Source organism: Ochlerotatus camptorhynchus, unplaced genomic scaffold, assembly GCF_037179485.1.
Source record: "Ochlerotatus camptorhynchus isolate MF236.1 unplaced genomic scaffold, CSIRO-AGI_Acam_v1.1 ptg000190l, whole genome shotgun sequence".
In the NCBI taxonomy this organism is placed as follows: domain Eukaryota; kingdom Metazoa; phylum Arthropoda; class Insecta; order Diptera; family Culicidae; genus Ochlerotatus; species Ochlerotatus camptorhynchus.
Window position 1 is genome coordinate 67,613 of NW_027040680.1, and position 11,993 is coordinate 79,605.

At 35.7% G+C, this 11,993-nt stretch overlaps 1 protein-coding gene across 2 annotated transcripts; it reads right to left on the minus strand.

Annotated features, from left to right (window-relative positions):
• Positions 1 to 1,367: 1,367 nt before the first annotated feature.
• Positions 1,368 to 3,550, minus strand: LOC135702266 (uncharacterized). 2 transcript variants are annotated; one of them, XR_010517694.1, is made up of 5 exons: positions 3,204 to 3,550; positions 3,050 to 3,141; positions 2,808 to 2,985; positions 2,120 to 2,714; positions 1,368 to 2,062 (listed from the first exon to the last, which is right to left on the minus strand). XR_010517694.1 is itself a non-coding variant. In XM_065223292.1 (4 exons), the coding sequence occupies exons 1-4, from the start codon at positions 3,340 to 3,342 to the stop codon at positions 2,623 to 2,625; spliced, it is 501 nt and encodes a 166-aa protein (XP_065079364.1). In that variant the 5' UTR covers positions 3,343 to 3,550; the 3' UTR covers positions 1,368 to 2,622. The 2 variants fall into 2 exon arrangements, 1 of the variants encoding a protein (XP_065079364.1); XM_065223292.1 differs by having other exon boundaries at positions 1,368 to 2,714.
• Between the last annotated feature and the right edge of the window lie 8,443 nt (positions 3,551 to 11,993).

Genomic DNA, 11,993 nt, shown 5'->3' on the forward strand with positions numbered 1-11,993 from the left:
TTCCCGTGTTGGTTCGTCTTGGTATGCAGAAGGGCGTCGATTTGCATGGTAAGAATGAAAGAACTGTCTTTGTAACTAATACTGCTAGGAGCACTAGTATTAGAGTCGATATTGTTCCAAATGAGAGCCAGCTAACCAGATGTAGTTTCCAGTGTATGTTGTCCGTAGTCATATTCAGATGCTCTATATGACTCCGGTGCTCCAGATTGATTTCCTGTAAGTACTGTAAAGGCATTTTGTTTATGATTTTTGAAGGAGTTACCGTTAGTCCCGTCGTTGGAAGATAAGTTTTTTGTAATACGTCAGTGTTGTTGTTGGTGTATTCCTCGTCGTTCAACTTGATGGTACAGCCAGAGAACTGGATAAGGTATGATCCTCGTAGCTCTCTTACTTGCCTTGAACAGTTTGATGTTAGGGTGACGTTGTTAGCACTCACCAATATGTTTGCATCATCTATTCGCTTTATGAAGTTTTGTCCATATACTTTCTCCATAGGACATTGAGCTGATTCGCCATCAACCAACTGTTGAATGCATTTTCCCAACGGTTCTAGCTGTGAATTCGTGCAGATATATTGATTTGCCGTTTACATGGAGTGTTGGTTAAAAAGGAATTAAGTCCTTTCACGTAGTATTTCGCCGTTAAATGGATTCGATGGTTGTTGGAAATTACTGGTTCTATGTAGTTTAAGTGATATTCCACATCTTTGACTCGTGGAATTTTGAGCGTGTAAATAATTTCTTCCTTACCATACAGTACGTAGGCGCTGGAGATATCTAATATGTTGTCGTCTGCACCCGTTCCAAGACCACTGTACTGAGGAATTCCTGGGCTATGGTTATCTCGTCTGGTGAAATGATGCGGCTGCTGGGGATATTGCGTCGGGCTAGTGTGATCGCTTCTTCTATTAGTCCTAACTGATCGATTAACTCATCTAAATGAAATATCAAATTAACTGACTCAAAACCTTCAATGGTTTTATTTTGAAATCTATCATGAAATTTAACGAAAGTATTGATTGATTCTGTGGTATTTCTCATTCTAGTTTCCAGTATGCTATTGATTTTAACTTGTCTGTTGTTCTGATCAATAAGAGAATTAATTGTACCGTTAATAATTTTTAGATCGTCAGCATCCGGGCTGTCTGATACACATTTCCAAGCGCGACCTAAACTTTCCCATCGCTTTTGTCTAGAGGGTCTAAATTTGTTGTACATTGAATGGAGTTTTTCTGACTTTACTTTTAATATTGGACTTAACATTTGTTTAATTTTGACAATAGATCAGCGCGGTCGAGTCACACCAACAACAAAGGGAAGCGAGAGCACACCAGGCACCTAAGCAACAGAGGGGGGGGGGGTGAAACATCAGCACAAACTATCACTCACGATGTTAAAAACTATCACTCACGATGTCTTAAATTTCTGTTCCGGGAGCACACGCGAAGACAAAAGAAGCAAACAACGCAGATAACGACATCTCTTCTGATGCTTTCAAACATGATGGATCACGTTACCTTGCTCGATTCTGAAACTTCCCAGAACCTTCTAGGAAAAATAAGAAGAACTTTTGTTTTTCATGCATATTATTTTTATTACTATATTATTCACTGTTCTCGGCTCCGTAGAGTTCTTTTGGACTTTTTAACCTTATTAAATAAATTATTTATAGAAAAAAAGTTATTACCCCGAGCATGGCATGCTCATTATCATAGGATTACTATGAATATACAAAAAATGTTAACTCAAATACGATCAATTACGTTCAATAGTACGATTACTATGTGATCAATTTTGGAACCATCTTTTGGAAAATAATTACAATCTACATCCAACACGATATTGATGGAACCCGATGGTACAGCGGTACCATTTTCATGTTACACCGGTACATTTTAAAATAAGTGTATGGGATCGCAGTAGGGTCCATCAAGATATGATATCTAATACCACGTTCATACTACAGAGTCATCAATATAGGCTTATAACATGTTGTAGCTGCTTAGTCTGGTGAGCGTTTAAGTTAAAGATAATCAACTAAAGGGTTGCTTCCACTCACTCCGCTAGAAAAATATATGTTTCGGAATTAGGTGCTTCATGCTGCTTCTGACAGTACTCACCACCAGAGGGCGAGCCGCCTATGAACGTATGGGCTTGTGGAAAGTCGACTTTAGAATGTATGGGGAAATCCACTATTAAAAATATCAATAATGGTGCTATTTGTCCGAAACATTATTTCTGTATAGTGTCACTATTAGTAAAAAAGAATAAAATGAAGTATTTTTCTCACCACTACAAGCAAGGTTTGAAGAGAAATCGACGATTTTTCGAAACTTTACATACCGTAAAACTTTCGCCACTTTCGGGGGACATCCGTGGAATTTGATGATGGAGACTTTTACTCAATTATTAAATCAAAAGATTTCAAGATGATATTTTGTACTTTTAAATTTTAAGAAGCGGTTTTAAAATATGTGTTTCTCATATAAAACCTGTTAATTTCGATTTCAGAAGATCACAATCAGTGATTTCATCATACCGAAAATCCTTTTTTTTACAGCGAACTGAGTCGAAGGAACCCTGAGTAACTATATAACAGAATTCCCTATTAGCAAACACGATTCTACGCCGCCTCAGTGCACTCCTCTTCGACGAGTTTCTGCTCCGTTAACCACTGAATACCGTTAAGAATCCACAGCTCCAAACCGGTGATGACTAATACGAGTAGCAATCGATTCCCAGAAGAAATAAGTATGTTTACAGCAAATGCATTCCATCACTAATTCAAAAATCCCAAAATTATCTCACCTATGGCTCCAACAAACAGCCCGAGGGTGATATAGTCACCATTCCTCACTTTCGACGAGGCGTCTCCATGAATTCGTGCTTCCTCCAGCATAGCGTACTGGTAGGTCCACAAAGCGGACAGTGCGAGGTTTCGAAGTATCACGAAAACCCGGTATATTCGGATAAAGGAAGCCTTTCCCTGGTGAGCAAAGCAGGAATTTCATTAGATCTTCCTTTAATCGCAGAAGAATTTCGTAACTTACCTCATCGATTCCTTCTTTCACGAATGCGACAAAAAACGAGGACAGTGTGAATACGAATAAGCAGGCACTGACAATCGCAGAGTTGATAGCGTCTGCAAAATTAAAACAATTAAAACTCCTTATCGACTGTAGCCACTTGTAGTGCTTGATTTACCATCGTAGGACAAGATATTGGCCCAGAAAGGGTTTACAACGACTAGGTGAAGGAATGAGTATACGATTCCAAGAGCGGAAAACATCCAGCAAAACACGACATACACCAAACCGATTATCCGAAATGATTTAACGTCCATTTTCCGCGCTGGAATTGATCAAAAACTTTCAAATGTGAAGAGCAAAACGAACCGCCAAGCGAACTATGAACGACTGAACGACTGATCGATTGAAGAACGAACTGCCACGAGTTTAGTTTATTGCAATGTTTTTGTTTCCTCATTGGCGAGAGTCGAATTACCGCATCCAGCGGAGAAAACCAGTTCGATGTTGCAACACGGGATGATGTTGTTGATTTGTTAGAATACGTTCACGTGTGATAGAGATGAATGAACGAATGAATGAATGAAATTCATTGACTAGCCTGTGGGTATCATGGAAGTGTAATCCACACACTTTCACGGACTGACTAGACTGTCATTTTAAACAGTTTCCAGAGAAAGAGACTATCCACCAAATGGACAGTTAGATAGGGAACCTAAACGGTATCAAACAGGGACTACCCAGAGGGATCCCTAATAAGAGCGTAGAGGCTATAAGTACTTGTACTGAATAGACTTCAGAACACAACTGCTTTATTAATCAATTTCGTTGGCCTTAAATAGGTGGCCCTATGTTGCGCTACATTGTGCATTTGCACGGGTTCTAATGGGGAGACTTCTGGAGTGACTTATTCTGAAGTCAGCGTGACAAAACAACACTAGTTTACAGCATTTTTGAACTCGGTAAGGTGATGATCATTTCCAATGCAAAATCCTACGCTGAATTCAATGCCGTGGTCAGAAAAAATTAAAGTAGAGCCATTTTTTAGATATACAAAAATTTTGATTTTTTGAATTTTGGACAAAAGTACGATTACTAAAATGTCAATATCTTTGGAATTAGTGCACCAATTTTAAATCTTTTTTTATGAAAATAAATAAATTTGCTATCGTTCACTAGAATATTATGTCTTAATTAAAAAATTTATTTTGAAGTTATTTAAAAATTTACAGCATTTTTTTTTTATTTTTCTTGCGAATTTTCCATAAAAATCTTGTTTTAATCAACATTTTTAATGGGATAAAAAGATTCAAAAAATCGTTCCATAATTTATTCTTAAATTCCATTAATAACCGGAGAAAATGAGCCTTTAATGGATGAAATCGGTTGGAAATTGTCGAAGTTATGAGCATTTTTGTAAAACACTTAAAAATGTTGCTGAAATACAACAGCTTTAGAGTTCCTTTTCTAGGTATCGTTGTAAGCATCCAAATCGCATGTAAAGTTTTCATGGGAGATTCTTTTCTCTACATATCAATTTGATTAAGGCATATCAGGATTTAAAACCGAGTTGATACAAAAGAAAATGATTGAGAATCGAATGACTTTGTCTTCGATGTTTTGAACTTGTTTCTCGAATCAGAAACCAACAATAGTCACCCATCATTGCTTCATCCCAAAACCCTTGGTAACGACGTTCCATCATCTTCATTTGTTGGTGAAAACGTTCGCCGTGCTCATCACTATCGTCACCAAGATTTTCCAGGAAAAAATTCATGTGAGAATGTAGGAAATGTATCTTCAAAGACATATTCACACCTGTGTTCAGTGAAATAAAAGGATTTGAAATTAATTATATGTAACAACCACAATATTTTTGATTTATACCTATTTTCTCATAATTTTTGAGCAATTCATCGACGGCTTCCTCATAATCTGGGCTTCTGAAATTTCCTAAAAAGGTTGTGACAACACGCTGGAACGATTTCCACGCTTCTTCCTCATCTGGTGTCAAAACTGTATTGAATGCGGAATCATTGAGCAGTTTTTTGATCTGTGGGCCAACAAATACACCTTTCTTTATCATTGCGTCAGATAAATTTGGAAATACTGATTTCAAGTACTGGAATGCCGGCCCTTCTTTTTGCAACGCTTTGACAAACTTTTTGAATAGCCCAAGTTTTTTATGTAGTGGTGGAAGTATTATACGTTATTTTACCACAAGAGGATCATTTTTAACGTTGTCTTTACCAATTGTGAAATTATCCCGTTTTGGCCAATCTTTTCGGACGTGTTGTTCCTCACGAGCTCGACTGTCTTATTTACACAAAAAACACATATATTTTGTGTATCCCTGTTTCAATCCAGTCAACATGGCAACCACTTTAAGATCGGAACAAATTTTCCAATTGTGTTGATTGTAATTTATCAAATTGAGCAATAGAGCCATTGATTCATACGTTTCCTTCATATTAACGGCATGAGCTAATGGAATAGAAGGTTTCTCATTCCCTTGATGCAGTAAAACGGCTTTCAAGCTCAACTTGCTGCTATCGATGAATAAATGCCATTCAGGTGGATCATATGGCTCACCAAACTCTTCAAACAAGCCGTTTACGTCATGGCAAAAACATGCCTTGTCCTTTGTAGAATAATATTTGTCAAATTTCTTGTGACGATTCCTGTGACAAGAAATTTTGACCTCCTTGCTCAGCATGTTGTGTTCTTTCAAGAGTGATGCCAGCAATTCAGATTTCTCCTTCGATAAGTCGAGATCTCGCACCAAATCATTAAATTCGGATTGTGTAAACAGTTTTGGGTTTCTTTCCAATTCCACCTCGAAGTCTTCCTCGCATTCCTCCTTGAATTCCTCCTCACTTTTTGTAACGGTCGATTCAACAGAGGGCGCTCGTTTCCGCTTTGGATAAACAGGATACGGGACCGAACTTGAATGTGGAACAGGTTTTGTCATAGAAGCCACTTGTGGATACTCAACTGTTTTGTGACGTCCTTGTTGCTTGTTGCTTAACTTTTGTCAAGCAGCAATAACAATCCGTTGCATGACAAAACGGTCGACGCCATATGGTGGGCATGTCAAAGGACAAATAGCAACTGACAGATAACAAATAAGTGAGTTAGTAAGTAAGACATTAACACTTATCAAAAATAGATGAAGTATGATAATGTCGATCAGGGAAGAACAAAGCACTATCATATAAATTGTTTATATGAAAGTTATATAAAAATTAATTGTTTATATGAAAGTTATTCAAAAAATCAATTTACCTTGCGCCTGACATCCACCTAGCCAAGCACGTTTTGCACGAACTACATAATACTTTTGGAATCCACGGTTCGTCAAAGTCTCCAGGATCAATTTTAAAATAAAGCCTGTATGCAGTTTGCAACGAAGCAGTGAAATTAAACGATTTTGTAAATATATAGTTGCCACACGCGTAACAAAACTTTTGAGGATCATTTTTACACTTAAATTCACGTTTTGTCGTATACATCGTTAAGCAATGTTAAAGAAAGAAAGCTGTCAAATTGAGTTGGTTGCGTAAGGTTCTCGCCGAGCGGTTTCACAAACACTAGCGTAAATTATATTGTTGAAAATATTCCATTTAATTTTGCGTGACAGCTGGTAGTGTTAGTGAAATGCACCGTATGCGTACACGTCCGCAGAAAGGCTTACTGGAAGTGGTGCATGAACCTAGGAGTGGGACAACGGCCAATCTTGGAACATTCAATTTCCATGATTTTACAAAAAAATTCATAACTTCGACAATTTCCAACCGATTTCATTCATTAAAGGCTCATTTTCTCCAGCTTTTAATGGACTTTAAGAATAAATTATTTAATGATTTTTGAATCTTTTTATCCCATTAAAAATGTTGATTAAAACAACATTTTTATGGAAAATTCGTAAATGGCTCTACTTTATTTTTTTTCTGACCACGGCATTGAATTCAGCGTAGGATTTTGCATTAGAAACGTTGGTCAACCACTAAGGTTCACACGTTTTATGTTGTTTTGTAAACTAGTGTAATCAATACTTCGCGTATAGAACTTTGTACTCAGCGATCGATTGAACTGCAGTGCACTTGCCGTGGCGTGGTGCCTCGATACAGCGTATCGGTCACGTAAGCATAAAATTATATGCGCACCGTACTTAATTTTACAAAGAATGGGCACATCTTTTATTTCGTGCACCACAAAGACAACATATTGCTATCTACGGTGTCGTGAAGATTGTCCAGACTCTTCCGCATTAGAAAACATTTTATTAAAACAATTAGAGTAAAATGCATTGATCAGCTTTCATTTGAACAGTGGGTTACCGCGGATAGATGTGATTTAGAAACTATTGTAAAGCCTGCAGACGAGTTTGTTTCATTTTTCTGCTTGAAATTGACAAGTTTGATACCACATGATTTCATAAAAACACAGCAATCTAATTTTTTGAAAACTACTCGAAATAATTTGCAAGAAGGTGAATTTTTAGTTAGTTGCGATTTTTCCGAAAACTACAGCTTAGTGTTACAGGATGAAGTTCAGTCTCATCACTGGAATGTCCAACAAGCTACCATTCATCAATTTGTTATATATTTTAGAGAAAATTTGCAAGTAAACATTTAAGTTTTATTGTAATTTCTGAAGAGTTAAGGCATGACTCAGTGGCTGTTAACTTATTTATTTAAAAAATGATAAGTTTTTTTACGCATAAACCAAAGTAAAAATATCAACAAGATTTATTTTATGTCCGATGGATCCGCGTCACAATACAAGAACCGGAAAATTTTTGCTAGCCTTTGTAAATTTAAATCAAACTATGGAATTGAAGCCGGATGGCATTTCTTTGCAACATCACATGGGAAAGGTCCTTATGACGCTATTGGAAGTACAATAAAACGCATGGCTACTAGAGCAAGTTTGGCCAAAGAACGTGAACATCCAATAAAAAAAAAATGCAAGAGAACTTTATAATTGGGCAAATAATCGAAAAGAAGAAAAATTAACAAAATTATCATTTAGTTTTGCCACAACAGAGGAATACGAATGTATGGCTTAACACCTCAACGAGCAATATAATAATGGAAAAATAATTCAAGGAACTCAAAAGTTTCATTCTTTCATTCCTGTATCAGAAAATAAAATTAAAGCCAAACGATACTCAAACTGTAATGATAATGATGCCAAAATATTCGATGTATTTAAGAAGCGATGTAAATAAAAATAGAAAGTAAGTAAGTATCATTTGTCCATAAGGTTTTCGAATAAAAGAAAAGTAAAACAGAGCAGATAAATGTATTTTGTGGATTTAAGTTGAGATTTTAAAATAAAAAAGTAGTCGGGATTCGCTATTACAAATTGTAATAGCGAACCCCGACTACTTTTCCGATAGGGCCTGTGTAGAAAAGCGCTTATAAAATAAACATTTTAATACATTGCAAAAACGGCTTGCTTGATTGCTATGGTGTCTTCGGAAAAGTTGTGCAAAATTAAAATGCAATTCTTGAAAAAATATACACGGTTAAAAAAAATGTGTTTTTAATGAAAATGTAAAAATCGTGAAATATTCAAAAAACCATAACTTTTTGAGTTTACCATCACCAAACTTTGCCAGTTAGTAGCAAACATTATGAGCTTCAATGAGACTTAAAACGAAAATTTTCAAAAATGTACTTTTTGAGAAATTAACTTTTTTAATAATAAATATAATTTTTTTTCATTGATACAAACGAAATTTTTACAGTGTATATTTTTTACACAATTGCCAAAATAATATCTACAACTATGCTCTAGACCCCAAATCAATCGAACAAAGCGTTTCGGTAATATATATATTTAAACTCATTAGTACTATTTTTACACAGGCCCTTTTCAAAAAGTAGTCAATATGAAAAACTGAGAGCACAAAATGGCGCCTTTACTAAAAAGGAACAACTGCACTGAAACAAATCGACATGTACCGTTTATTGGATCCATCTTATAACATAGCAATGTCAGCAGGTTTGTTCATTCTATGTGATGATTGATAGATTCCATTGGATTATCACTTAAAAACTATGACTGCGATATGGAATGATTTCTATCGTAATTTCACATACTTAGTACTTGATAATACTTTGCTTCGAACGTGGTTAGCGATAGGTAATAAGTATATGAATATTGTCTGATATATTTCATGGTGAAAAACTGTTGATATGTCATGGGTGGGAACAGACATCTAGAAACTAATGGAAAATCATATAAGTTTGCACTATGAGAAAATCCAGTAAAATATACCTGTTTTCATGATGAATATTGCTCACTATAATGTATATCTTATAAGATAATAATGTATATTTTATTGGAGTTGCTTTTAACAATTTTTGACGTTTGTTGATATGTCGCATGTAAACAGACATGAAGAAACTATTGGACTGTCATTTAACTTTGCAGTATAGGAAAACATGTATATTTCATTGGAATAGCTTCCTTTGATTTTTGAGGTTTAAAGATTGTAAACAGATCCATCCCAATCATTCAATAGTCATATAGATATGCCTTTTAAGAAATCCAACAGCAAACGTTTGTTTTTGCATGTTTTTCTGGGCTGAATATCGCTCCCAATAAAATACATCTTACATGATTGTTCTTTATAAATTATTGAAACAATTTTCAACGATGTTATCGTACACTCATTAAAATGATTAGTTGAACTAAATACTACTAACAACAATGATACTGTATTGAATAATCTTTGTTTGTTTCCGGAAAAGAATGTATTGAGATTGAAAAAAAATGATTCTACTGCAATATTTACTTTGCTATGATTCTAATTAACCATTTTATTCGAGCTCCTAAAACGACGTTTACTACCACTCGAACTTTGAAATAAAACATTATTTTGAGATTTTTCTTCTAGAACCTCGAGAAAAGTAGCCAACATTTGTGCGTTTCATAAAAAATATAAATTATTTGGTCCAGTTTTGTGAAATCGCTGGTAGAAAGTCACGCCAAAACTGCTTGACAAAGTGGTCAATTGTAAGCCTTCTACACGGCTAATTCAGATTCCAGCCCTAGTACTCGAACTTCATGAACCAGTTACATCAACTTATATAATTTAGTCGTTGATTTATTGCACACAGGTGCATTAAGAAAGATTTGAACAAACCACACCACCGAAACGGAACATAAATTTGTCAGTGCTATTTGTCTTCACTCTAGCAAAACGAGCATAACGTTGCACTGCATTCCATGTCGGGAGAGCTGTTCTTACTTCATGCTATTTGAACGAGCTCAATCTTGAAGTCAGTCGTGGCCCAGTGAAATCGAGCGCAGACACCGAAAGCATCACACCTCAATAGTCCTTGATCGAATCCCAAATCAGCTACAATAAAAAAAAGGCACAACTGTGAAAGCTCCCACTGCCTGATTTTTATTTTTCGATTTATTTTTAGAAATCGATTAAATATATGTGTCAAAAGAAGAAGTAAATTTCATGTGATTTTCACACAAACTTTACTTCGATTGATTTATGACACATATTATATTGTGGTAAAAAGTGTAGCTTATGCTTATGGGTTTCAAATCCATTTCAGTTAATTATTATAATTTGATCGATCATATAAAAGTTACCAAATTATCAGCATTGTAAATGTATCAGATATTCATATAGAATTTACCTGGCACATTTTCAATCATATAATTTTCAATGGATTATCTTATAGCGCAAATTTATAAGATTTCCACATAACAGGAATATGTCATATTGGTTCAGTGTGTGCAAAGTTTCAGCGTAATTGGAAATGATCGGTCAGGATCGATTTGCGAACCTTCGTGGAATGCCTCGAAAGTATTTGGCATTTCTTATTGAGATGCTAGTTAATTGATTTTGCTATTTTAAGGCGATTTCTTGTAGTGTCCATTTTCGCTTTACACTTCGCAATTTCACAAGTCATAATATTAAGGTTCTTGTGAATGCACGCAGTTGTAACTACTACTTGCAGTTCGCTGAGGAGGAGCAAGAAATGTCTGAAATTTACAGATTTATAAACCTCGTGAATCTTGAGATATGTGCTCATGAAAATGCGAATAAGAAAATTAATTACAAGGAAACACCTTAATCACTTTTATAGGCTATCCAATAAGAATTTCTTGAACACAATTTCCACACTATTGCCATCTATATGTCCAACCAAGCAAACCCTCACACAACAAAGCAGACCCTTTAGAAAATTTACCAACCATCTCGAGCTTGATTGTGTGCGATCCATCACGCCTATCCTACACTCGCAGTATCGAGCACCGGGGTTCACCCAAGCATCTGCGTACGTCTATATAGTTTTCAACCACGATGGAAAATACATAGGTGTAACAGTCGGAAGAAGTGTTAGTTTGTTTACTTAAATGAACCATGCCCATTTTCTTATGGCATGTTTGCTATACGAAATGCGCCTCGTGTTTATTAGCGAATTTCACATCAAAGATTGATTAATTGCACGATGGAAAATGAACAGGTGGGCAGGAACTCACAGTCTCCCAGTGTTGGTGAGTTCTTTGCCGTTAATGTTCACGAAAAGTTCACTATTTTGCTATACAGAAATTCAAAACAAAAATTTTATCTGCGGATTTGAACAGTTTTTGACCTGTTTCATACTACCGGAAGGTGTATGCTGGTCACAAATGCCGTGCCAAACTGATTTCCTACTCAATTAATCAATCTTTGATGTGAAATTCGCTAATAAACACGAGGCGCATTTCGTATAGCAAACATGCCATAAGAAAATGGGCATGGTTCATTTAAGTAAACAAACTAACACTTCTTCCGACTGTTACACCTATGTATTTTCCATCGTGGATTAATTGAGTAGGAAATCAGTTTGGCACGGCATTTGTGACCAGCATACACCTTCCGGTAGTATGAAACAGGTCAAAAACTGTTCAAATCCGCAGATAAAATTTTTGTTTTGAATTTCTGTAT

Coding starts and splice junctions, on each gene's coding strand:
- LOC135702266 (XM_065223292.1), bottom strand. CDS start 3,342: ATGGACGTTAAATCATTTCGGATAATCGGTTTGGTGTATGTCGTGTTT. Junction 3,142..3,203: donor CAATATCTTGTCCTACGATG/GTAAATCAAGCA, acceptor TTAATTTTGCAG/ACGCTATCAACTCTGCGATT. Junction 2,986..3,049: donor TGAAAGAAGGAATCGATGAG/GTAAGTTACGAA, acceptor TTTGCTCACCAG/GGAAAGGCTTCCTTTATCCG.